This window comes from Aquarana catesbeiana, linkage group LG03, assembly GCF_042186555.1.
Source record: "Aquarana catesbeiana isolate 2022-GZ linkage group LG03, ASM4218655v1, whole genome shotgun sequence".
Taxonomy (NCBI): Eukaryota; Metazoa; Chordata; class Amphibia; order Anura; family Ranidae; genus Aquarana; species Aquarana catesbeiana.
Genome location: NC_133326.1, coordinates 630,050,163 through 630,077,407, shown reverse-complemented (window position 1 = coordinate 630,077,407; position 27,245 = coordinate 630,050,163). Strand labels below are relative to the sequence as shown.

The window sequence follows — 27,245 nt, the reverse complement described above, 5'->3', positions numbered from 1 at the left end:
GGACAGATTCTCCCACCTGAGCTTTGGATCTCTGCAGCTCCTCCAGAGTTACCATGGGCCTCTTGGCTGCTTCTCTGATTAATGCTCTCCTTGCGCGACCTGTCAGTTTAGGTGGACGGCCATGTCTTGGTAGGTTTGCAGTTGTGCCATACTCTTTCCATTTTCGGATGATGGATTGAACAGTGCTCCGTGAGATGTTCAAAGCTTGGGATATTTTTTTATAACCTAACCCTGCTTTAAACTTCTTTATTTTGTGTAGCAGCAATGTATTTTCCAGTCTATCCAGTCTATCCCTAAGGCTTGGTTCACAATGCGGTGCGACTTTGTCAGGCGACATCCTGGCGACTTTAGTACTACTTTGATAGAAGTATAGAATAGAATAGTACAGGAAACTTTTATGAAGTCGGAGCGACTTCAGTAGTGCTAATTAAGACAGCTTTTATTGACTAACATGGGATTTCACATGTCATGCGACTTGGGGTGTCACAAGTCGGATCCCAAGTTGCGACAGTGTGAACCGAGCCTAAGCCTCATTTTTGATTACTCTTCCCTACCTCTGAAATTAGCTTCCAGAAGTAGATTAGAAGGGGCAGCCACCATGTTATGAATTTTTATCTGACCTCAGCCCCTCCCTTTGAGGGGGCACCCAGAAGGTGGCTGGGGAGAAGATAAAGGTTTGGGAAGGTCTGGTCACAGTGCTTTTTCCTGAGAGGGTTGCCCGTGTGAGGCAGCCTTTTGTTCTGAAGATCTGTTAATTTTAGGCCTCATCATTTGGTTAGCTGAGGGCCCAAATGACATCTGCTGGAGGACACTACCTTTTGAAGACTGTGTCTCAAGGGCGGGATGCCAAGGATAGCTTCAAGAACTATGATTGTTTTTACAGAGTCTCAGATGGTCTGGTTCTCCCTCTGCCTCCAGGAATATTTAAGGCTGCTGAAGGACTTGTGCTTGAGAATTTGTCTTCATGTACCTGTTTGCATTTTTGGAGTGTCTTCTAGCCCCATGCCTCTCTCCTGTTTTATTACTGCAATAAAACTACAAAAAGACAGCCCCTAGACTGAGCCTGTGTTTGTTTGTGTGCTTTGAAACTGGTATCTGGGCCTGGCAGCCTCTGAACAGGTAAGGGAGACCTGGGTTATTTCCAATCCCCCCCCCCCCTCGGGGGGTCAGGGCTACAGGTCAAACACACCCCCAGCTCAGTCAAACCTATAACCAGCAATCAGCGAAGCTCTTGCTCCCCACTCTCTGGTTCTGATTCAGAAGGGTTGTTTATGACCTCTGAAAAAGATCACTGCTTCCTCACAGAGAGCAAGGGTCCCACTCTACTCTGCAGCATGCTGGCAGGGGACAGGCTTTTCTACTCTGATTGGGGCTGCTTTTTAAAGGAAATGAAATGCAAGGCTTTTTATTTTGATGCATTTGGGATGAATTTAGCTGATGCAAACTGAGGAGTCTATTGAGCGTTAAACTGTGTCACTTTTTACAGTGTGAAATGCTTTACAGCCATAAATTGTTACACTTAATGTTTACTAGTCTGTGCACGACCAATAACTTGTATAAGTTTAAGTGCTTGCTATCTTACAACTGCTCACAAAAAAGCGTTGGCATATCTAGGAAAGACCATAAAATATAACTCTGGACAAAACATATTGGGCGGCCAAAAGGGTGGCACCATTACATCAGTACAGAAAATCATGTGGTATTCATGCAGTGGAGCCTACCTCCAGTAAAGCAGCAATTCATAGAGCAGCCAAATTGTCTTCAACGTTTAATTTTGTGCTACTTATAGCAAATGTGCATGTAAGCTATTTATTTGGATTTTGCTGTTTTTTTTCTAAAAAGTGTTTTTACAATATCATGCTTTAAGAGTTTTTGATTGATAAGGGAATGTGAGAGGCCCATATCACTTTGTACCTGACAATTGAAGAATGTGGATTATTGTTTGTGTAAAATCGAGGATTGATAGTGGAGATTTTACTTCATATATTCAGGGCCATTTTTTTATATTGATTGGACCCTGGGCAAACATCCCCCCATGCAATTTCGCTCTTACATTACACAGAAACCTCTCTCCCATACTACCCCCACCATTACACAGAATAGGACCTCCTCCCCCATACTACCCTAATCATTACACAGGACCCCCTCCCCCATACTAACCCGCATGTTATAACCTCAAATCTGTAGAAGATGAAACCTTATTAGACATGTGCACTGCCGGAAAATTCATTCATTTTGCTTTAGTTTCATTTGTTTTTCGTTTGTTTTTTTTTTTATTTTTCCGGTCATTCGTTATGATCACAATTCGTAAATTCGCAAATTTGTAAATTCACAAATTTGCAAATTCGAAAATAAGAAAGAAAATCTGAAAATTCAAAAGAATAGCTAACTAACTAATAATAACAAACTAATAAATTATAGGTATTGGAATTTCCTTTCAAATTTGGCTGTTAGTGAACGTAACAAATACAAAATTTATCCGAAATTACGAATTATCCAAAATAACGAATGCCGCATCTAAACAAATGGAATGGAACAAATTAATAATAAATAATAATAATACATTTGATGATCTCCATCTCGTCCAATCAGAGAACACTTTGTATTCACTGAAAGGAATGAAAAGCAAAGCCTGTGCAATTGGCTGAACAGCATAGAAGAACTATAAGCTAGAAATTGAGTAGAACAGAGTGGTTAGAGAGGCACTCTTTGCATCCGTAAGTCCCTGGGCATCCTGTCTACCACCACTCAGGGTCAGCCTAGGGTGCACTGCTGCCTAGGGGCGCCCGAACGCTGGTTTCCCTCCACATCTGCATGCTCTGCAGGCTGCAGCATGTAACTAACTCAGTCTGACCGGTAGTGTAATTAGAGGTGCAGCGCACCACTGGAGCCAGCGCTAGAGGAAGCAGAGCCAATGCTTCCTGTATAGCGGCACCTTCTGTCACATGGGCAAAAAGGGTGGAGTCAGGGGTGGAGCCAATGGGGGTGGCAAAATGAGGTTTCGCCTAGAGTGTCAAAATTCCTTGCACCAGCGCTGCCGCCAGTGATCAGTAATGCATGGGTCTGATACCTGTTATCCACTCCTGTGGCTCCCATTACACATACATTAGCACACACTACCAACCTTATAGTACCAACCTGTGGGTTCTTCTTGAAGCATTCTTCCAGCCTTGTTTGCTCTTCACTAAGCGTATTACATGCTTCCTTCATCTTACTCTCTACAGATAGATGAAAGAGAGTTAGGTGCATGTGTATATTCAATTACAGTACAGAGAGGGTGAATCTCCTGACTGGGGGCAATAAAAACTGGCAGGTGCTCTAATCCCTCTCCACTCTATCCAAAGCTAAAAATAAAAGTTTTGTCCTTAATATACTTTAACCACTTCAGCCCTGGAATCTTTCACTCCCTTCCTGGCCAGGCCATTTTTTGCGATAGGGCACTGGGTTGCTTTAACTGACAATTGCGCGGGCGTGCACCGCTGTACCCAAACAAAATTGCCGTCCTTTTTTCCCCACAAATAGAGCTTTCTTTTGGTGGTATTTGATCACCTCTGCAGTTTTTATTTTTTGCGCTGTAAACAAAAAAGAACGACAGTTTTGAAAAAAAAAAACATTTTTTTTTACTTTCTGCTATAAAACATTTCCAATAAAAAAATTTTTAGGCCAATATGTATTCTGCCAGAGGCGGCTCTCTAATTAGGCAAAGTAGGCGTTTGCCTAAGGCCTCGCCCTCCCAGGGGCCTCGCCGCCGCCTACTTTGCCTAAAGAACCGCCTCTGGCTATCCTCATACTACATCAGTCCCAGGTACACTCAGTGGAGCTTCGTGCCGCCTCGTTCAGAGTACAGTCAGTCCGCCTTTTCTCTGCTCTGTAACACCCCTTCCCACCAGGGCACTGCCCAGTCTCCACTCCTTTCAGGAAAACTCCAATGGAACAGCAGTCCTTCTCGTCAGAACACCAGCAGACACAGACACAGAGACCATCAACTGCCCCGCCCACCAGCAAATCCTGTCCGTCCTTTCAGCCCATATCTTGTACAAGGGCACAGCTAGCACAGGATTGCGGAGCCCACCCTCCTTCCAGGGCGGGGCTTTCATGGTGGAGGCGGGGCCAACTCCAGTACGCTGTAGCCTGTCTGTGTGCAGCCGACTGACTGAGCTGTGAGGGGACAGAGCCTTGCTATGTGTGAGGTACATGGGCCTGGGGGGTGATACATATGACTGGGGGGTGTACATGTGACTGGGGGGATTACATGTGACTGGGGGTGTGCAGGTGACTGGGGGTGTACATGTGACTAGGAGGTGTGCAGGTGACTTGGGATGTACATGTGACTAGGAGGTGTGCAGGTGACTTGGGGTGTACATGTGACTAGGAGGTGTGCAGGTGACTTGGGATGTACATGTGACTAGGAGGTGTGCAGGTGACTTGGGGTGTACATGTGACTAGGAGGTGTGCAGGTGACTGGGGGGTACATGTGACTGGGGGTGTACATGTGACTAGGAGGTGTGCAGGTGACTTGGGATGTACATGTGACTAGGAGGTGTGCAGGTGACTTGGGGTGTACATGTGACTAGGAGGTGTGCAGGTGACTGGGGGGTACATGTGACTAGGAGGTGTGCAGGTGACTGGGGGGTACATGTGACTGGGGGTGTACATGTGACTGGGGGGTGTGCAGGTGACTAGGGGGTGTGCAGGTGACTTATGGGGGTGTACATGTGACTGGGGGGTGTACATGTGACTGGGGGGTGTACATGTGACTGGGGGGTGTACATGTGACTGGGGGGGTGTACATGTGACTGGGGGGTGTGCAGGTGACTGGGGGGTGTGCAGGTGACTGGGGGGTGTGCAGGTGACTGGGGGGTGTACATGTGACTGGGGGATGTACATGTGACTGGGGGATGTACATGTGACTGGGGGGTGTGCAGGTGACTGGGGGGTGTGCAGGTGACTGGGGGGTGTACATGTGACTGGGGGGTGTACATGTGACTGGGGGGTACATATGACTGGGGGGTGTGCAGGTGAGTGGGGGGTGTACATGTGACGGGGGGGTGCAGGTGACTGGGGGGTGTACATGTGACTGGGGTGTACATGTGACTGGGGGGTGTACATGTGACTGGGGAGTGCAGGTGACTGGGGGGTGTGCAGGTGACTGGGGGGTGTACATGTGACTGGGGGGTGTACATGTGACTGGGGGGTGTACATGTGACTGGGGGGTGTGCAGGTGACTGGGGGGGTGTACATGTGACTGGGGGGTGTGCAGGTGACTGGGGGATGTACATGTGACTGGGGGGTGTGCAGGTGACTGGGGGGTGTGCAGGTGACTGGGGGATGTACATGTGACTGGGGGGTGTGCAGGTGACTGGGGGGTGTGCAGGTGACTGGGGGGTGTACATGTGACTGGGGGATGTGACTGGGGGTGTACATGTGACTGGGGGGTGTACATGTGACTGGGGGGGTGTGCAGGTGACTGGGGGGGTGTGCAGGTGACTAGGGGTGTTGTGACTGGGGGATGTGACTGGGGGTGTACATGTGACTGGGGGGTGTGCAGGTGACTGGGGGGTGTACATGTGACTGGGGTGTACATGTGACTGGGGGGTGTACATGTGACTGGGGAGTGCAGGTGACTGGGGGGTGTGCAGGTGACTGGGGGGTGTGCAGGTGACTGGGGGGTGTACATGTGACTGGGGGGTGTACATGTGACTGGGGGGTGTGCAGGTGACTGGGGGGTGTGCAGGTGACTGGGGGGTGTGCAGGTGACTGGGGGGTGTACATGTGACTGGGGGGGTACATGTGACTGGGGGGGTGTGCAGGTGACTGGGGGGTACATATGACTGGGGGGTGTGCAGGTGACTGGGGGGTGTACATGTGACTGGGGGGTGTGCAGGTGACTGTGGGGTGTACATGTGACTGGGGGGGTACATGTGACTGGGGGGGTGTGCAGGTGACTGGGGGGTACATATGACTGGGGGGTGTGCAGGTGAGTGGGGGGTGTACATGTGACTGGGGGGGTGCAGGTGACTGGGGGGTGTACATGTGACTGGGGTGTACATGTGACTGGGGGGTGTACATGTGACTGGGGAGTGCAGGTGACTGGGGGGTGTGCAGGTGACTGGGGGGTGTACATGTGACTGGGGGGTGTACATGTGACTGGGGGGTGTACATGTGACTGGGGGGTGTGCAGGTGACTGGGGGGGTGTACATGTGACTGGGGGGTGTGCAGGTGACTGGGGGATGTACATGTGACTGGGGGGTGTGCAGGTGACTGGGGGGTGTGCAGGTGACTGGGGGGTGTGCAGGTGACTGGGGGATGTACATGTGACTGGGGGGTGTGCAGGTGACTGGGGGGTGTGCAGGTGACTGGGGGGTGTGCATGTGACTGGGGGATGTGACTGGGGGGTGTACATGTGACTGGGGGGTGTGCAGGTGACTGGGGGGGTGTGCAGGTGACTGGGGGGTGTGCAGGTGACTGGGGGTGTTGTGACTGGGGGATGTGACTGGGGGTGTACATGTGACTGGGGGGTGTGCAGGTGACTGGGGGGTGTACATGTGACTGGGGTGTACATGTGACTGGGGTGTACATGTGACTGGGGGGTGTACATGTGACTGGGGGGTGTACATGTGACTGGGGGGTGTACATGTGACTGGGGGGTGTGCAGGTGACTGGGGGGTGTGCAGGTGACTGGGGGGGTGTACATGTGACTGGGGGGGTGTACATGTGACTGGGGGGTGTGCAGGTGACTGGGGGGTGTACATGTGACTGGGGGGGTACATGTGACTGGGGGGGTGTGCAGGTGACTGGGGGGTACATATGACTGGGGGGTGTGCAGGTGACTGGGGGGTGTGCAGGTGACTGGGGGGTGTGCAGGTGACTGGGGGGTGTACATGTGACTGGGGGGGTGTGCAGGTTACTGGGGGGTACATATGACTGGGGGGTGTGCAGGTGAGTGGGGGGTGTACATGTGACTGGGGGGGTGCAGGTGACTGGGGGGTGTACATGTGACTGGGGTGTACATGTGACTGGGGGGTGTACATGTGACTGGGGAGTGCAGGTGACTGGGGAGTGTGCAGGTGACTGGGGGGTGTACATGTGACTGGGGGGTGTACATGTGACTGGGGGGTGTGCATGTGACTGGGGGGTGTGCAGGTGACTGGGGGGGTGTACATGTGACTGGGGGGTGTGCATGTGACTGGGGGGTGTGCAGGTGACTGGGGGGTGTGCAGGTGACTGGGGGGTGTGCAGGTGACTGGGGGGTGTACATGTGACTGGGGGATGTGACTGGGGGATGTACATGTGACTGGGGGGTGTGCAGGTGACTGGGGGGTGTACATGTGACTGGGGGATGTGACTGGGGGGTGTGCAGGTGACTGGGGGGGGTGTGCAGGTGACTGGGGGGTGTGCAGGTGACTGGGGGTGTTGTGACTGGGGGATGTGACTGGGGGGTGTGCAGGTGACTGGGGGGTGTGCAGGTGACTGGGGGTGTACATGTGACTGGGGGGTGTGCAGGTGACTGGGGGGTGTGCAGGTGACTGGGGGGTGTGCAGGTGACTGGGGGTGTTGTGACTGGGGGATGTGACTGGGGAGTGCAGGTGACTGGGGGGTGTGCAGGTGACTGGGGGTGTACATGTGACTGGGGGGTGTACATGTGACTGGGGGGTGTACATGTGACTGGGGGGTGTGCAGGTGACTGGGGGGTGTGCAGGTGACTGGGGGGTGTGCAGGTGACTGGGGGGGTGTACATGTGACTGGGGGGTGTGCAGGTGACTGGGGGATGTACATGTGACTGGGGGGTGTACAGGTGACTGGGGGATGTACATGTGACTGGGGGGTGTGCAGGTGACTGGGGGGTGTGCAGGTGACTGGGGGGTGTACATGTGACTGGGGGATGTGACTGGGGGTGTACATGTGACTGGGGGGTGTGCAGGTGACTGGGGGGGTGTGCAGGTGACTGGGGGGTGTACATGTGACTGGGGGGTGTGCAGGTGACTGGGGGGTGTACATGTGACTGGGGGGTGCAGGCGACTGGGGGTGCACATGTGACTGGGGGGTGCACAGGTGACTGGGGGGTGCACAGGTGACTGGGGGGTGTACATGTGACTGGCGGGGTGCAGGTGACTGGGGGGTGTACATGTGACTGGGGGAGTACATGTGACTGGGGGGGTACATGTGACTGGGGGGTGCACAGGTGACTGGGGGGTGTACATGTGACTGGGGGGGTGCAGGTGACTGGGGGGTGTACATGTGACTGGGGGAGTACATGTGACTGGGGGGGTACATGTGACTGGGGGGTGTGCAGGTGACTGGGGGGGTGTGCAGGTGACTGGGGGGGTGTACATGTGACTAGGGGGTGTGCAGGTGACTCATGGGGGTGTACATGTGACTGGGGGGTGTACATGTGACTGGGGGGGTGTACATGTGACTGGGGGGGTGTACATGTGACTGGGGGGGTGTACATGTGACTGGGGGATGTACATGTGACTGGGGGGTGTGCAGGTGACTGGGGGGTGTACATGTGACTGGGGGGTGTACATGTGACTGGGGAGTGCAGGTGACTGGGGGGTGTACATGTGACTGGGGGTGTACATGTGACTGGGGGAGTGTACATGTGACTGGGGGAGTGTACATGTGACTGGGGGAGTGTACATGTGACTGGGGGGTGTGCAAGTGACTGGGGGGTGCAGGCGACTGGGGGTGCACATGTGACTGGGGGGTGCACAGGTGACTGGGGGGTGTACATGTGACTGGGGGGTGTGCAGGTGACTGGGGGGTGTACATGTGACTGGGGGGTACATGTGACTGGGGGGTACATGTGACTGGGGGGGTGCAGGTGACTGGGGGGTGTGCAGGTGACTGGGGGGTGTACATGTGACTGGGGGGGTGCAGGTGACTGGGGGGTGTACATGTGACTGGGGGGTGTACATGTGACTGGGGTGTGCAGGTGACTGGGGGGTGTGCAGGTGACTGGGGGATGTACATGTGACTGGGGGGTGTGCAGGTGACTGGGGGGTGTGCAGGTGACTGGGGGATCTACATGTGACTGGGGGGTGTGCAGGTGACTGGGGGGTGTGCAGGTGACTGGGGGGGTGTACATGTGACTGGGGGATGTGACTGGGGGGTGTACAGGTGACTGGGGGGTGTACATGTGACTGGGGGGTGTGCAGGTGACTGGGGGGTGTGCAGGTGACTGGGGGATCTACATGTGACTGGGGGGTGTGCAGGTGACTGGGGGGGTGTACATGTGACTGGGGGATGTGACTGGGGGGTGTACATGTGACTGGGGGGTGTACATGTGACTGGGGGGTGTGCAGGTGACTGGGGGGTGTGCAGGTGACTGGGGGTGTGCAGGTGACTGGGGGATGTGACTGGGGGTGTGCAGGTGACTGGGGGGTGTGCATGTGACTGGGGGGTGCAGGCGACTGGGGGTGCACATGTGACTGGGGGGTGCACAGGTGACTGGAGGGGGTGCAGGTGACTGGGGGGTGTACATGTGACTGGGGGGTGTACATGTGACTGGGGGGTGTACATGTGACTGGGGGGTGTACATGTGACTGGGGGGTGTGCAGGTGACTGGGGGGTGTACATGTGACTGGGGGGTGTACATGTGACTGGGGGAGTACATGTGACTGGGGGGTACATATGACTGTGGGGTGTGCAGGTGACTGGGGGTGTACATGTGACTGGGGGGTGTACATGTGACTGGGGGGGTACATGTGACTCGGGGAGTTGAGAGCACTGACACCAGCGCACAGTTAATTTTAAAATTAATTGCATGTATTAAGAGCACTGGTGTCAGTGTGCTCTATCTCAGTGCTGGTGTCAGTGTGCTCTCAGCGCTGGTGTCAGTGTGCTCTCAGCGCTGGTGTCAGTGTGCTCTCAGCGCTGGTGTCAGTGTGCTCTCAGCGCTGGTGTCAGTGTTCTCTCAGCGCTGGTGTCAGTGTGCTGTCAGTGTGCTGTCAGTGTGCTCTCAGCGCTGGTGTCAGTGTGCTGTCAGTGTGCTGTCAGTGTGCTCTCAGCGCTGGTGTCAGTGTGCTCTCAGCGCTGGTGTCAGTGTGCTCTCAGCGCTGGTGTCAGTGTGCTGTCAGTGTGCTGTCAGTGTGCTCTCAGCGCTGGTGTCAGTGTGCTCTCAGCGCTGGTGTCAGTGTGCTGTCAGTGTGCTGTCAGTGTGCTCTCAGCGCTGGTGTCAGTGTGCTCTCAGTGCTGGTGTCAGTGTGCTCTATCTCAGTGTTGGTGTCAGTGTGCTCTCAGTACTGGTGTGATGGAGCACACTGACACCAGCGCTGAGATAGAGAGTACTGACACCAGTACTCTTAATATATGCAATTAATTTTTATTGCTTGAATTATTTTTTTTTTTCCCATTATAGACATTAATGGGGCCTCATGTCTAGGTTATGCCTAAGGCCTCACAAAGCCTAGAGCCGCCTCTGTATTCTGCTACATATTTTTGGTAAAAGAAAATCCCAATAAGTGTATATAGATTGGTTTATGTAAAAGTTATCGAGTCTACAAACTATGGGATAGATTTATAGACTTTTTATTTTTTATTTATTTTTTTACTAGTAATAGTGTCAATCAGCGATTTTTAGTGGGACTGCAACATTGCGGTGGACGGTGGCTTGTGGACGGTGTCAGTAGGTTTTTTTTTATTTTTAATAATTGATTTTTTTACAATTTAATTTGTTTTTAATTTTTTTTTCACAATGCTTTTTGGGGGAAGGGGGTTGGGGCAGTGGACAGTGTTGGTAGGGCAGGGGAGAGTGGTGTCAGTAGTTTTTTTATTTTATTTTTTTACAATTTTTTTTTAATATTTTTTTGGGGGCTTTGGTGAGATGTCAGGGGTCTAAACAGACCCCTGACATCTCCCCTTTGAGACAGACAAAGGGACTGAGGACACACATTCTCCAGTCCCTTTCACTAAAGATGAATGAACAGGAGACAGAGACTCCTGTCCATTCATAAACTGAGCAGAGTAAACAGTTTACTCTGCTCAGTTATCACAGGACACAGGAGCGATCTCGCTCACTGTGTCCATTAACTAGTTCCCCCCTGCAGCCGGCGGGAGAGGAGAGGAGGGGAGCCGGCTGCAGGGGACGAGGGGGTCTGGAGGAGAACAAGGGGGTGCTGAGCAGGACATGGAGGGGGCCAGAGGAGAACAAGGGGGTGCGGAGCAGGACATGGAGGGGGCCAGAGGAGAACAAGGGGGTGCGGAGCAGGACATGGAGGGGGCCAGAGGAGAACAAGGGGGTGCGGAGCAGGACATGTGGGGGGCCAGAGGAGAACAAGGGGGTGCGGAGCAGGACATGGAGGGGGCCGGAGGAGAACAAGGGGGTGCGGAGCAGGACATGGAGGGGGCCGGAGGAGAACAAGGGGGTGCGGAGCAGGACATGGAGGGGGTCGGAGGAGAACAAGGGGGTGCGGAGCAGGACATGGAGGGATCTAGAGGAGAACAAGGGGGTGCGGAGCAGGACATGGAGGGGGCCAGAGGAGAACAAGGGGGTGCGGAGCAGGACATGGAGGGGGCCGGAGGAGAACGGGGGTGGAGAAGGACACGGAGGGGACTGGAGGAGAATGGGTGCAGAGAAGGACATGGAGGGGGCCTGGGAGGAGCACACAGAGCAGCTGGGGATGATTGGTGCGGCTGGAGGGACAGCTGTGATCACCGATCTCCCTGTATAGCTTTTTAGCTGACAGCCGTGGGAGGGAAAGAAGGAGAAGCGGCTGTCAGCTAAAAATCTATACAAAGGAGATCGGTGATCACAGCTGATCCCCGCCACACCGATCATTCCTGGGAGATCGGGAGGCACTTGTGGGTGTGCAGGAGCCATCGCAGAAATGCGGGAGTCTCCCGCACCTTCCGGGAGACTTGAGATGTCTGGTAGTGCCAGTAGAAAGGTAGGCAATGGACGCTTCACACTGAGAATGAAAGAACCATTTGTTTTCTTGTACCAAGTAGATACAAGAAAACAAATGGTTCTTTGCATTAAATGCATTAACCTCTTCTCGACTGCCCCACAGCAGATTTACTTTATAGGGCAGCCGCTCTGTGCAGAATCACGTATACACGTGCGCCAGCTTGCTCTCGCTGTGATTTTACACAGCGGGAGCCTATCAGCGGGTCCCATGGACCCGATGTCCGCCGGGACCCGATGATCATTCAGTACTCTGACAGGATGACAGTCTGCCTATGTAAACAAGGCAGACTGTCATTCCGTGAGTACAGAAGACATGGATCCTGTGTTAGTGTGAAGCAGGAACACCGATCCATGTCTTCAAGTAGTAAAAGCACCTCCCCCACAGTAAGTAAACACTCCCTAGGCGCATATTTATACCTTTGATCACCCCTGATGTAAACCCCTTCCCTGCCAGTGTCATTCGTACAGTGACAGTACATATGTTTAGCACTGATCACTGTAATAATATCACTGGTCCCCAAAAAGGTGTCAGTTAGGTGTCCGATTTGTCCGCTGCAACATTGCTACCCCTGCTATAAGTCGCTCATTAACCCCTTGATCGCCCCCGAGTGGTTAACCCCTTCACTGCCAGTGACATTTTTACAGTAATCAATGCATTTTTATAGCACTGATCGCTGTAAAAATGCAAATGGTCCCACCATAATGTCGCAGTCCCGATAAAAATCGCAGATTGCCGCCATTACTAATAAAAAAAAAAAATTAATGATAAAAATACCACTCAACTATGCCCTATTTTGTAGACGCTATAACTTTTGTGCAAATAAATCAATATACGCTAATTGCAATTTTTTTTTTTTTTACCAAAAAATATGTATATATTTTTGGGGGATATTTATTATAGCAAAAAGTAAAAAATAATGCGTTTTTTTCAAAATTGTCGCTCTTTTTATGTTTATAGCGCAAAAAAAAAAAAAACCGCAGAGGTGATAAAATACCACCAAAAGAAAGCTCTATTTGTGGGAAAAAAAAAGGACGTCAATTTTGTTTGGGTGCAATTGTCAATTAAAGCGACGCAGTGCTGAATTGCAAAAAGTGCTCTGGTCAGGAAGGGGGTAAAATCTTCCGGGGGGCTGAAGCGGTTAAAGTAACGCAGTGCCGTATCGCAAAAAATGGCCTGGTGAGGAAAGCGGGTAAACCTTCCGGAGCTGAAGTGGTTAAGCTTCTCAGGGCAGCAAATGTCAAACTTCAGGTGACCCTCACTCCCTGACACTCAAGCTGAAGTGAAGTCTCAAATAGTTAGAAAGGCTAAATAAGATGGCAAAATAAATCTTTCATATGTAAGTCTGCTAAATTATAATAATCTAATACAGAATATTCCGATTCTTAAGCTTTCTTGTGACAGGTGTTCGGTAAGGTCTGTGTTAATGGGACACATCAGAGCTGCTCTGCTCTCTATACAAGTCAAAGGGAGGGCAATCGCATTTTTAAGCAGCTTGATGCAGCTTAGAAGGAGGTCCAAATGTCGGTCAGAAGGAAGTCAACTGCGGATCATATAAACCTGTCAATGAACTGTGAATGATCTCAGATACATCTGAAACTGATGTCAAATGCAGGCGGAATGCACCTGAGAGCACACTGCATTTGCTCCTGGATACAAGCCCAGTGGAAATAAAGGAATCAATTTACTTCCTTCCCAAAACAGTTACGTTGAAGGCATGCCATGAATGCAAACTGTCACAGTGGCTTGTACTCTCAACCAAACTGTTAAGCCAACAAATGGCTGGCGTCATAACTGATCACATGTGGAGCACCATCGCATGGTAAACAGAGGCTAAGATGGCAGCTTCCTTGGCTGTAAAGGATAAGAGGGTCTAGTTCTGCTTTAAGGTGGCCTAGCTATTGCTGGTGAAAAAATGGGGAGGTCGGAAAAGTGTATCTTTAGATATAATGCCACATCCAATGATCTGAACAAGAATAAATGATAACCCCTAAGTGGACTTTAGAGGCATAAATATCTATACACAGGGCTTTTTTTCTCAGAGAATAGGTGCAGGAACTCAACCATGCCCACCACACACACATACCTGACAAATGGCATCAAATAGTAGCTCTTCCCTCTGCATACAACCCCCTCCCTCCACTGCCCTCATCTCCCCCCTCCTTAAAAGCTCCACCATCTGTCAAATGTCCTACCTTTGTTGCAATATTAAGCTGAAGCACCTATCCGGCTGTAGTACCTCCCAGCATACTATACTATACTACAGTCACTTGCAAGGGAGATTATACAGTAGAAGCATCAACAACTGGTCACCAGGGAAAAAAATGGAGACCACAGAGGGTGCAGCCTACCACACACCCTCTCCTGCCCATGACTGCACTGAACCCTGGGCACCTGTTCTGTATCTCCCTTGTTCCTGTCCGGCACTCAGTGGGATTTGCGCAGGAGATCTGACCTGTGGGAGCTACTGGGAGATTAGCTATCACTTGTAAACTTAGAAGCTGGACTTCAGTCCAAGTGATAGTGGTGAGCAGGGAGCAGAAGACCTGAGCCAGAGGTGGTGGAACTGAGTTCCCCCTAGTTCCTGCTGAAAAAAAGCCCTGTCTATACAACAAAATTGAAAAATGTACACAAAATATTGAAAATAATGAATGTTTTATTATACAAATTACGACATTAAAGGTTATGGACCCTAAGGACCCAGAAGAATAGGAATGTATACAAATCTGTGATAGAGAAACCAGAGTAACAGCACACAGTGTACTATTTTGTGTACATTTTTCAATTTTGTTGTATAGATATTTATGCCTCTAAAGTCCACTTAGGGGTTATCATTTATTCTAGTTATTGCTGGTCAACATTCTCATGGGAACAGAATAGCTGACTAAGATCAACCCATTTATATTAATAAAATAATGAATTGCTATTATAATTAACCACTTCAGCTCTGGAAGATTTTACCCCTTTCATGGCCAGGCCATTTTTTGCTATTTAGCACTGTGCTACTTTAACTGTCAAAATAATAGCGCGGTCATGCAAAACGCTTTCGGTAGAGGGAGAGAAGAATAAAAGGCAATGTCTCCATCTCCATATTGCTGTAGCCCAGCACCTAGCTACACTTATTTGACCCTTTCTCTAGAGTTTAACCCCTTGCCACCAAACGCCTACATCCTTGTAATAGGGTCTGTATGCCCGAGGAGCAGGAAGGATCGGCCGATCATGTGACCACTGTGATTGTCTGTCATAGTCGTCACATGATCAGGAGCAGGTTCTATGGGCTCCCGATCATTAGTGCTAACCAAGATCTGTCTTTGACATGCTGGCTATCTCCCCCATCACGTACTCCCATGCTCCCCTCCGGGACTTTTCCAGCACTTATCTCTGCAACTCTCTACTCCAATCTATTTGGCTATCTCCTATGATTTCCATCTTTAGACAATCCCTGAAAACTCACCTCTTCAGTGAAGCCTATCTCACCTCTACCTAACAACTGTTTTTTTATTTTCTTCCCCTCAACTGATCTCCACACAGTTATTACCTTTTGTACCAGTTGCCCTCCCTTTTAGATTGTAAGCTCCTAACCCACTTTTCTTAATTATATTGTAATTGTACGTACCCCTTTATTTTGTAAAGCGCTGCACAAACTGTTGGTGCTATATATATCCTGTATAATAATTATAACAATAACTAGAACAATCCTGTGTAGGGGAGAAACTGACTAAGGAAACATTGTGAGATGGTGGGGTGCACAATGTGGGTGCACTGAACATACACTATATTACCAAAAGTATTAGGATGCCTGCCTTTACACGAACATGAACTTTAATGGCATCCCAGTCTTAGTCCGTAGGGTTCAATATTGAGTTGGCCCACCCTTTACAGCTAGAACAGCTTTAATTCTTATGGGAAGGCTGTCCACAAGGTTTAGGAGTGTGTCTATGGGAAAGTTTGACCATTCTTCCAGAAGAGCATTTGTGAGGTCAGGCACTGATGTTGGACAAGAAGGCTTGGCTTGCAGTCTCCGCTCTGATTCATCCCAAAGATGGGTTGAGGCCAGTCAAGTTCCTCTACCTCAAACTCGCCCATCCATGTCTGTATGAACCTTGCTTTGTGCACTGGTCCAAATCATTTGGTGGACAGGGGACTGTGGTGTGGGGTTGTTTTTCAGGGGTTAGGCTTGGCCCCTGAGTTCCAGTGAAAGGAACTCTTAATGCGTCAGCATACCAAGACATTTTGGACAATTTTGGACAATTTCATGCTTCCAACTTTGTGGGAACAGTTTGGGACTGGCCCCTTCTTGTTCCAACATGACTGCGCACCAGTACACAAAGCATAAAGTCGTGGATGAGCGAGTTTGGGGTGGAGCAACTTGACTGGCCTGCACAGAGTCCTGACTTCAACCTTTGGGATGAATTAGACCGGAGACTGCGAGCCAGGCCTTCTCGTCCATATCAGTGTCTGACCTCACAAATGCGATTCTGGAAGAATGGTCAAACATTCCCATAGGCACACTCCTAAACCTTGTGGACAGCCTTCCCAGAAGAGTTGAAGCTGTTATAGCTGCAAAGGGTGGACCAACTCAATATTGAACCCTACGGACTAAGACTGGAATGTCATTAAAGTTCATGTGTGTGCAAAGGCAGGCGTCCCAATACTTTTGGTAATATAGTGTATGTTGACTCTTGTCATTGTGTATTCCTGTCCACATAACTCACCTTTACAAAAAACTTTTCCTCCTTTAGGACAGAACCGAACATTGACGGGCCAATAATTTTCTAAACACACACAGTAGTAGTTGCCTTTTGTGTTCTGACACTGGGCTCCTTGTCCACACGGTTTGTCTTTACACTCATTTCTATCTAAAGTGTAGAGTTATTTGTATAGAATTATGGTAAAGTAAAGTCAATGTAAACTCAGTCACTAAAATCTCATATATTTTATTAAAGTTATTTGAAAAGAAATGTTAAATATTTTTAAAACTGGAGCTTTCATTATAAAAAAAATCATTGGTGATCCTCCCCTGGAGGTCTTTTTTCAGGCCCTTCCTGTTATAAGGTGACAATGCTCTATCCCAGTCTCCAATATGTACTCCTATGTTGTCACCCTATTACAGGGGCTTCTGATGAAGACTCCATGTGGCTGGTTTAACACACATTTCACATTCACAGCTGAAGCCGGAAGGACAGTATAGTGAGGAATTAATTAACAGGCTATTTATTGAAAGCTAAACTCCTGGATATGCAAATATTGTCAAAATACGAGGCTTCCAGAGCTGTGCATTGACCCAGCTAGAAACGGTGCAGGAGAACTTTCTCTAATAAAGACCGGTCACTGCTGCTCTCTCCTTGTGCAGGGTGACTGGTCTTGTCTCCGCCCCCCTCCTGTAGTTTTCTGCAGACAGCCTATAGAGGGTGGAGCCTGCTGGGTTCCTCCCACAGCTCTGCTCTCTGCACAGGGTATATACAACACAGTGATGATGTCATTCTTACATTTGCAAGGAAGTATCCCAGTTTGTAAAGACATATAGTGCACACAAACTAGATTTCTATCCTCTGTGGCTATTGAGGAATAGATTAAATTTATATTTTTTTTTTTTGTGCCAAGAGTTCAGCTTAGCATTGGGCAAGCGAACGTTTGTTTGGCCCGAGCATCGCCTGTTCACCGTTTGGCAAACACCCCAATTTGTGGGGGCCCCGGGCAGTACCCGGGCCCCCATAACATTTTATGGCCAATAACTTGCATATACAGTAAGCCTTCAAAATGGGGACTTTTGATTTTTCATGTTCGGGTCCCATAGACTTTAATAGAGTTTGGGGCTCGGGGCCGAACTTTTTCCCTGTTTGGGAGTTTTGGTGCGAACCGAACAGGGGGATGTTTAGCCCATCCCTATTTATTAGTATGTAATTTATTTATATTTTAATAAAAATGTTCACAGAGTTTTCACACAGTTGTTGATTGATCGCTAAGTGACACATACTAATGCCGCTAAGTATATTTTTGGATATCTCACATTTAATGACCGCTGTTCATGAAAGGGTTATTCAACACTATGATAGCAACATACAAATCTCTCAATAGTGATTATAGCATAGAGAGGAAACTATTCAGTCTCAGCTCACTTAAGAGAATACATGGTTACTCAATGAAGTGTGACGAGAAGTCGTTGAACCTGTAGGGGGTTCTTTGCTGTTAGATGTGGAAGTCCCTTCCATAGTTGGTGCTGTCAGCGGGGAGCATTAATAATTGAAAAATTTAAAAAAACTCTTAGATGGGCAACTTAGCGAATGCAATATACAGGAATTTGAGAAATGGTGGTAACATAAACACACACACCCACATACCCACAAAGGTTGAATTGGATGGACTGGTGTCTTCATTCAACCTTACCAACTATGTAATTATGGTGTGCATGTTTCATTGCTAATTTCATCCTCATGTTTGGACAATGGCAGCCTCCATTGCAGATTAGGAGTCTGGGTGAGACCTTCAGGTTATGATCTCCCTGTAGCATTATGAAAAAACCTTTCTAGTTGAAAATGTAGTCTGTATATAATATATATAAGAAGGAGGATTGATCATAGCATTAACAATATCTTAAATATTTTATAATTAAATGATGAAGTAATTTCAAATTAAATCAGATCTAATGCATGATCTAATGCATGCAGATCTAATGTATGTCTCCTCTCTGTCCATCTTTTTAAAGCTCCCTGAAATGGTATTGTAGCACCATCTTGTGGAAGAATAAAAGTACTGCATTCCAAGAAAAGTTCTAGTGTGTTTTGCACTGAAACCTGTCTTGCAGTTGCAGAAATAAAACAGAAGTGGCACTTCTTCGACCCTTCTGAAAATGTTAGTTGTCTGGCTGCCCCTGTCTTCAGTATTTTCCATTACCCAAAACAAGCATGCAGCCAATAAAGTCATAGAGAAGTCAAAACTCCTAATTTGCACACATTTGTTCCAGGCCTTGTAATTTTTAAGGGTAACTCCACTTTTGTGTGTGTGGGGGGGGGGGGGGATTGCAAATAAAGAAAAAATAATCTAGCATATACAATTATGACACAAGTCATTATGTAATTGAATGTTATTAAAAATTATCATTCCTTTTCAATCTGCAGCCGCTGTAATTTTCTAAAACTGCAATGCAATATGGCTACCTGGAGCTGTTCTGTACACAAACTGTGTACTGAACACCCCTCAGAAACATAATTTCATGCTTGTGTGATTGGCTCACCAATTTTCCCAGAAGTCTGCCTAGGATACAAGTCAGATATCAGGTATCTCCTGCTACAAAAATTACATTTTTGGTGAGATACTTTCAATAGGAACACGTCTAAAGAGATGCAGGCCCAGCAGATTTCCTCATTAGTGCTCTGCAGCTGCACAGCTGACTGATAATTATGAAACCACTTCCCTTAGACCCACTTAGCACAGAGGCACAGAGGCACAGGGGAACAAACGGTGATCACTTCAGAATAACAAGAGGTAGGAATCTGCAACAAAGTTTGTTTTAATCCTTGCAATGTACATAGATCACCCAGAGGGGAATGTTTTCTTCTCAACAAAAGTGGAGTTACGCTTTAACATTATCAGAGCTTGAGACACTGGAACAAATTTGACATTTCATAATAATTCTAATTCCTCTCACATGAATGTTTCTTTAGAGATTATTTCCCGAGCTTGGGCAAACGACAGCTGGACAGTGGCAATGACAGGCAAAATTATGCAATACAGACCATTTTTATTTCAGATTTTTTTTCAGTTAGGCCCAGTATAAAAAGAGGTTGCTATGAATTGAAATTTTTAGACATAAAGCTGAATTGGGCTTTTGTAGTAAATTGTCGTGACACATTGGCACAAATACTTACCTGTACAGTAGAGCAGACCTTTTTTTTTGCATTTGCAGAATCCACTTTTGCAGCGACATTTGGATTTTTGGTCACAGCTAACATTTTGCGGACAGATCCATTCATTACCACAATCCTGCTCACCTGGGGAGTGATACAAAAAAAAGAACAATAATAAAGACTCCCCTGCATGCTTTCAAGATAGTCAGCACACAAGCCTGTTTAAATATGGCACAATATGTAACCTCTTAAGTATGGAAAAAGCTTTTTGCCCATATTTCTCTTGTGGGTTACTACAGTGCATTTAATTTTGATTTCCCATGACCCAGTGTCACAGAGTCTTAGTGGGCTAAAGCCTGCTGTCAGCTGACATGGCAGAGCCAGCACGCAGCCAAGAGCCAAAGCCAGCTGCGCCTGCCTCCTTCCCAGCCCCGCTCTCCAGTGAGTGCAGGAGGGGCAGAGCAAAGAGCCAGTGACTGACATCCACTGCTCTCCACTCAAGCAGAACAAGAACTGAACGATCAGCAGTCATGTAATTGCTCAGTTCTCGGGCGTAGAGCCGAAGTGTTACAGCTGCAGCATCACACAGGCCCTGGACTAAGGAGGTGCAGAGAAGGCCCTGGACTGGGGTGCAGAGGAGATGCTGGATTGGGGGGGGGGTTCAGAGGAGGTCCTGAGCTAGAAAAGGGTTGGGGTGGCAAAGACCCTGGATTAGAAGATAAGGCCCTGTACTAGGAGGGGAGTACACAGGATGCCCTGGACTGGGAGGTGCAGAGGAGGCCCTGGACTAACAGGGGAGTGCAAGGGAGGCCTTGGACTAGGGGATGCAGAGGAAGCCCTGGACTAGGAGGTTAGTACACCGGAGGCTCTGGACTGGGGGGTGTAGAGGAGGCCCTGGACTTGAAAAGTGGGGTCGGTGTGGCAAAGGACCTGGATTCAGAGGGCAAGGTGCAGAGAAGGCCCTGAACTTGGGGCGAGGGGGCTGTAGAGGAGGCCTTGGACTAGGAGGGGACTGCAGAGAAAGCCCTGGACTGGGGGGGGCGGAGGGAGCACTGAGAACGGAGTGATCGACTGTGTTTGGTTACTCGTTTCTCAGCCTGGAGCTGGCGACGGACAGATGCAGCATCCACCTAGGTAAGTATGATTAAAAAAAAAAATCCCATACTTCTCTTTTAATTACGCAACATCTCTTCTGTCCTGCTATCTGAACCACATGACAATTAGGCCTCATTCACATGGAGCATATGCGTCCATGCCCAGTGTGATGGCTGTGTACCACATGAGGATGCTTGGTGTTCTGTGCATCCCTGTGCAGGCAGTCCAGTCAAAGTCAATTGGGACGCAGCATCTGCATAGATATAGTCGAATGTCAAAATTTGACATGCAGACAGTAAGGGATGCAGTGTCTGCATTTGGATCTGTGCACGTACTTCTATAGGTGAGGCTCTCTGGTGGATGTAGATGCAGCAAAAAGTGGCTCAGCATATAGGACCTGTCTCAGTGCCTGTCTGAATGAGCCCTTAGGGAAATTTATCAAAACTAGTGCAGACAGAATCTGCAGCAGCTGTGCATGGGAACCATCAGCTCATAGCTTTCATCACTGCTGAGAAGCATATGCTCATACAACCAATTAACAGAACAATACCTTGCCCAAAAATGACACAGAGGCTGATTAAGTTGGAAAGGGCAAGGCACAGCTTTATTGAATGTTTACAAATGTAACAAATAACCAGTGCCTGTCACAGGTATACTGTAAACACACATAAACCATGAACTGACATAGTCTAAGAGGCCCGTCTTTAATATCAGTGCCAGACAGGCATTAGGCTGACCCCAGAATTTAACTTGAGGGCATAGCCCATTACAACAACGTAAATTGCTGCAAGGTCAAGACCGCCAATAAAGCTGTGACAAAACATCGAAGCGGGTGGTGGGATGGAGTTCCGCTCCATCACCACGCTTCCTGGTAGCCAATCCTAACGGAGCTACTTCACCTCCTTGATTTAGATCAACTCCCACTGTAATGCAATGCTTCTATCGATCAAGGCTCCCTTTCCCTAAAGTGGTTCAAGGGGCCTTCATTTTCAAAGCTGAAGATAGAAGCTGATTGGTTGCTATGCACAGCTATTCCAGATTCTGACTATACCAGTTTTGATAAATTCCCCTCACTGCGTTTTACATTTCTTACTCCTGACTACTGCATTCTAAGTACAGCACATTCTTTGTTAAAGTGTTTGTAAAGGCACAAGGTTTTTTACCCACCCCCCCCCGGCTCCACCTAAAGCTTACCTGAGCCCCCTCTCGATCCAGCGACATGCACGAGAGCCTAGGGTCTCCGGGAACTCGTACTCCTGATTGGCTTTTGGGGCAGCAATCACACCCAGTGAGCCAATCAGGAGACGGAGTGGGTGGGGGCAAGCCACTGCTCCGTGTGTGAATGAACACAGAGAGCCACGGCTAGGGAGTGCGCCTGTTTGGATGCCTCCATAACAAGCTGTTTGCTTTGGGGGCACCTGGCTGAAGGGAGGGGCCAGGGATGCCAGTGAGAGACCTGAGAAGAGGAGGATCCGGGCTGCTCTGTGCAAAACTATTACAGAGCTGGTAAATATAACATGTTTGTTATTAAAAAAACAGTATGTAACGTCCCTGTCTGACAATATCCAGGTTACCATAAATCTAGAAATGTGGAATAATGTCTTTAGGTACAATGAGTCCATTCTACTGACCTTTACCAGGTACTTCCTCCTTGATACACTGATCGTAGTTTTGTGCAGCCACAGTAAAGATAACACCTGCAAATTCGAAATTAACATTGTTAATCAGTGAAGGACTATACACTTTTCACCTAGTGAACAATCACAGCTTATGATATATATATAATAAAGTATGGATTGAGTAAAACCTCTGTCGGGTTCTGTGTTTTTTGTTTTTTTTTGTCTGTGCCCCATTGGGGAAACTTTTCTTCACTTCTTTTCTTGAAGCACAACAGGATGTGAGCAAAGAAAATAAGGAAAATCCTCTTTCCTGACAGACTCCATGGCAACATACATATGGGTTAACCCTGCCTCCACTCCTCCCCTATAGGACCCCACTCCCATAAATCTTTCCTTTCTTTATCGTACATCATGGGACACAGAGCCATAGTAGTAACTATGTGGGTTATATAGGCCACCTTTAGGTGATGGACAATGGCACACCCTAGACAGGAAGTTTACTCCCTATATAACCCCCTCCCCTTACCGGGAGTACCTCAGTTTTTTCGCCAGTGTCTTAGGTGTTGGCTATAAAATGCAATGTTTGCAGGCTGCATTTGCCTAATGGAGGGACACAGGGCAGACGGGGGCATGTGAGTGTGGTGACACAGGCATTCCCCAGGCATGTTTGCTTAAGCATCAGGCTGAGCATTAATAGCAGCAGCAGTTGCTGGACTATTTGCTCAGCAGTGGGTGCATTTTTTCTGTCAGTACCTCTGTGTTTGTGTTTAGCACTATGGTTGGCAGAAGGGGGGGTGCAAAAACCCTGAAAAAGAACCCAAAGGTGTTACCCTCGGCTCTGAGGACCCTTGTCTTGCTTCTGCAGCACCATCCTCCCCTGAAGAAAGTGGGGGGCCGGTGAAAGTGAGCCATTGGGTTTGACAAGTGTTGCCACTGTTTCCAACATTTCAGCCCCTGTCTTTATTCGTGAGGATGTTTTCTCCTCAGCTATGATGGGATTGGAAGAAAGGTTAACGGCTTTAATCGCTTCTTCCCAGAATGGGAGGAAGCGCGTTAGGCCCCGCTCTACCACAGAGGAATAGTGGGAGAGAGAAGATGAATCTCCCTCAGGGGATCATGAAGAGACTGATGACTCCTCTTCCAAGGGGTCAAGTGTGGATGAACCTGCTTCAGCTTCACAATCTGAGAAATTGCTGGTGCAATCTCTTACTGAAATAGTCTGCTCAACATTTAAGCTACCCTTAACTGAGTTGGCTGAAAAGCCCACTTCTTGTTTGGGTTCACTAAAGCCCCCTCAAGCCTTGAGGGCCTTTCCGGTCCATTCATTGCTGGAACAATTTATATATTCTCAGTGGGATCACCCAGATAAGCATTTTTTTCCTCCTAAAAAGTTTTCAACACTTTATCCTATGGAGGAAACATTTACTAAAAATGGAGTGTACCAGCAATTGACGCTGCTATATTCTCTGTGAATAAAAGTTTGGCTTGTCCGGTTGACAACGCTCAAATGCTTAGCGCCATGCAAAAAGCTCCTGGCTGGTTTTCCTTTCCGCGGTGAAAGGCTGTTTGGGGATGATTTGGACAAATATATCCAAAAAATAGCAAGTGGAAAGAGCACCCTTTTGCCAGTTAAGAAAAGGAGTAAACATCCCTCATTTGAATGGGCTCCTTCTCCAGGGCCAGGGGCATCAGCCTCCAGGCAGTCATGATGGCCTCTGTCGTCAGGTTCAAGAGGTAAACCTCAGGGTTAACCCCAGGGACAAAAGAAGTCCTGGCGCAGGAAACCTACAAGACAGAATACTAAAGCCTCTTTATGAAGGGGCGCCCGAGCTCGCTCGAGTAGGGGTGAAGGTTTCTGCAGTTCTCAAGGGTCTGGCAAGAAGAGTTTCGGGACAGATGGGTGGTCTCCACAATATCTCAAGGTTACAAAGTAGAGTTCCTCAGGTCAAACGTCCCCAAAGATCCAGAGAAAAAGAAGTCTCTCTTTCAAGCGTTAGACCGACTTTTGTCTCAAAATGGTAGTCCCTATGGAAGAGCAGGGGTTGGGGGTTTATTCAAACCTTTTCACTGTGCCAAAACTAAATGGAGATGTCAGACACATTCTAGATCTCAAAGATCTAAACCTATTCCTGAATATCCTCTCTTTTCGCATGGAATCAATCCGATCAGTTGTCTCCATCCTACAAGGAGGAGAACTTCTGGCGTCAATCGACATCAAGGATGCATACCTGCATGTGCCTATATTCCCCGCTCACCAGAAGTATCTGCGTTTCGAGGTAGAAAAACTCCATTTTCAGTTTGAAGCTTTATCTTTCGGTCTAGCTACTGCACCTCGGGTGTTTAAAAAAGTTCTGGCCCCTCCTCTGGCCAAGTTAAGGGCTCAAGGTATAACAACTGTGGCTTACCTAGATGACCTGCTCTTGATAGACCGGTCGGTAGCCCGCTTAGACCAAAGCATGGTCACCACAGTCAACTACCTGGAATATCTAGGTTGGATCCTCAATCTAGAGAAATCTTCTTTAAATCCATTAAGAAGACTAGAGTACTTGGGTCTGATCATAGATACAGTCCAGAAAAGGGTGTTTTTACCCCAGGCAAAAATCAGTGAGGCCCGGAACGGAAGAGAGTGTAAGGATCGATAGTGTAGGGCCGGGCATGACAGTGCGTCTAAGGTAGACACATAAGGGGTAATTTGGAAAAGATTTAATGGGAGGGTTTGAAAGGGGGAAGGTAAGAGAGAAGTTCAGTTGGAGGGGGAGTGGCTATATTTAAGGGAGAGGTGGAGCCAAGTGGGCAGTGTGAAGAAGCTGAAGGAGGAGGCAGTTTTTCACTGCTCCTCCACAATGGCGACAGGGATGTAATTCTAGCCAGGCTAAGACGGGCGGCTGCTGTGAAGGGGCTGGAGTCATTACAGAGCCAGGCACAGACCTTATAGAGGATGAGGCGGGCAGGTCCACATCAGGTCAGGTGTCCCATCGCGCGCGGAGGTTGCGGCCTCCGGCGTGCTTTCACCAGGGCCTGCATCTCGGCCCGTTCGGGTCCCTGGAAGCCCGCTGGAGGATCGATCGGTTCCTCCAGCAAGAAAGAGCCCAACAACATGCTGCAACAGGGGCTGGGCGTTTCACACGCCACCGGCCTGACTCTGGAGGCGAGGCCACGGGCCGGCATGGCGCCACTTCCCCGCCCGAAAATCGCAGGACAGGACGAATGGCGGCATCCCCCTATGGCTCCAACAATCCGAGGGGGGAGGCAAGGAGTGAAGGAGCGTCGGGTAGAGCCAAAGGAGTGGGGACACGGAAGGCTGGGAAGGCCGTGAGTGGGCGAGGCCTACCGGAACGGCACACGGCAAGGCAAGATGGCAGAGCAGGACAAAAAAAACCCCACCAAAATTACACGCCCTCCAGGGCCTCTTCACCCGGGGGGCTTACAACACCAACCGTCCTGGATGAGACGTCGGAAGGGGAGGTGTCGGAGGATGAGGAACCACAGGTACCAGCGAGGAAAAACAGCGCGGCGGGTGTTGGAAGAGCTCCCGGTCAGCCCGGTAAGTCCAGTGCTAATTTATTATTGTCTGATGCATTGCAGGATTTGTTAGGAGTTGTAACAGTGGGGACAATAGGGCCAGTAGCTCCTTTGACGTGGTCGATAGGGAAAATGTCGGATCAGAAAATGGCGGGGAATAGGCCTGCCAGTGCGGGGTTCGGTGCACAGCGGAAGGATTTGTTGGGGGTCTGTGGGCTTTAGTAGACAGATTTAAAGGGGGGACAAGTGCAGCCCCCTCATGGACAACACCAGCAAGTGGCATAGCGGATGGGGGAGTGGTGGTATCCTGTGCCGCGGCGTCCCCGGCAACTCCGCCACCCGGGCAGACAGGGGCCGGAGCTGTCACTGAGAAAGCAGGGGAAAAAAGGGGCCACAGAAACGGCGAGGAGGACAGATGTGGTATGGATTGGGGACGCGGAAATGTGTGAGGTGTACTTGTGTTTTGAGGGTCCGCTGGGAGTACATCTGAAACAGGAGATCCGGGATCAAGGGCGAGTATGTGGAGATTTTCCCGCTACTGCCATTGAAAAAATTTCACTTGGATGGGGTGAAACCTTGGATGGGGTGAAACCTGATGAGAAGAAGAAGTGGTACAGGTTGATCCCATGTATATTTGTTAATTGGCTGCAAGCGTTTGCCATTATGGCGAGCGTTATAGGCGAGAAGAACCCCAAGCATTGCCCTGCGTTGTTCTATTACAGGGACGTTGTCGGAGAGGTACACAGGGTATACGGCGGTTCTGCTTGGCTTAGATATGACAAGCATTTCCGACAGCGCAGAGCGGTTCGCCCGTCTCTTCTCTGGAACCACAAAAGATATTAGCCTCGGGATGAGGCTTATGTCATCGGTGAGGGCCCCCGCCTCAGTTGCTTCATGGGGGGGGACACATTCCTCAGGACTGGAAAAAAGTGGGGTGTGTGTGCTGGCAGTTCAATGTGGGCTCTTGTAGGTTCGGGGGGTCCTGCAAGTTTAAACACAAGTGTTCAGTGGGTGGGGGAGCCCATACATTGTCACGGTGCTTCAAGAGAGGGAGGCGTACCAGCGAGCCTGCTCAATAAAAGGGATGACGCCTGTGAGGGAGGAAAGGATGCCTTTTTCTAGGAAGGTATCCGGATAGGGAAGTGGTTATGTTACTGGCTTCGGGGTTTCGGGACAGTTTTCAGTTCCCGTGTTCATTGACGGTAGTCCCGCTGATGGCAAGGAATCTCAAATCCGCATTATAACATACGGGGTG

The 27,245-nt window shown here is 49.1% G+C and overlaps 1 protein-coding gene across 2 annotated transcripts in view; it reads right to left on the bottom strand.

The window, feature by feature from the left end:
- Positions 1-27,245, bottom strand: part of LOC141133218 (adhesion G protein-coupled receptor E3-like) — a 199,580-nt gene that overhangs the window by 118,535 nt on the left and 53,800 nt on the right. For both annotated transcript variants that reach the window (XM_073622455.1, XM_073622456.1), the window contains exons 3-6: positions 22,481-22,546; positions 19,776-19,898; positions 16,623-16,766; positions 3,139-3,218 (exon numbers count right to left, since the gene is read on the bottom strand). In XM_073622455.1, coding sequence (XP_073478556.1) covers positions 3,139-3,218; positions 16,623-16,766; positions 19,776-19,898; positions 22,481-22,546 — 413 coding nt within the window. The remainder of the gene's footprint in view (positions 1-3,138; positions 3,219-16,622; positions 16,767-19,775; positions 19,899-22,480; positions 22,547-27,245) is intronic.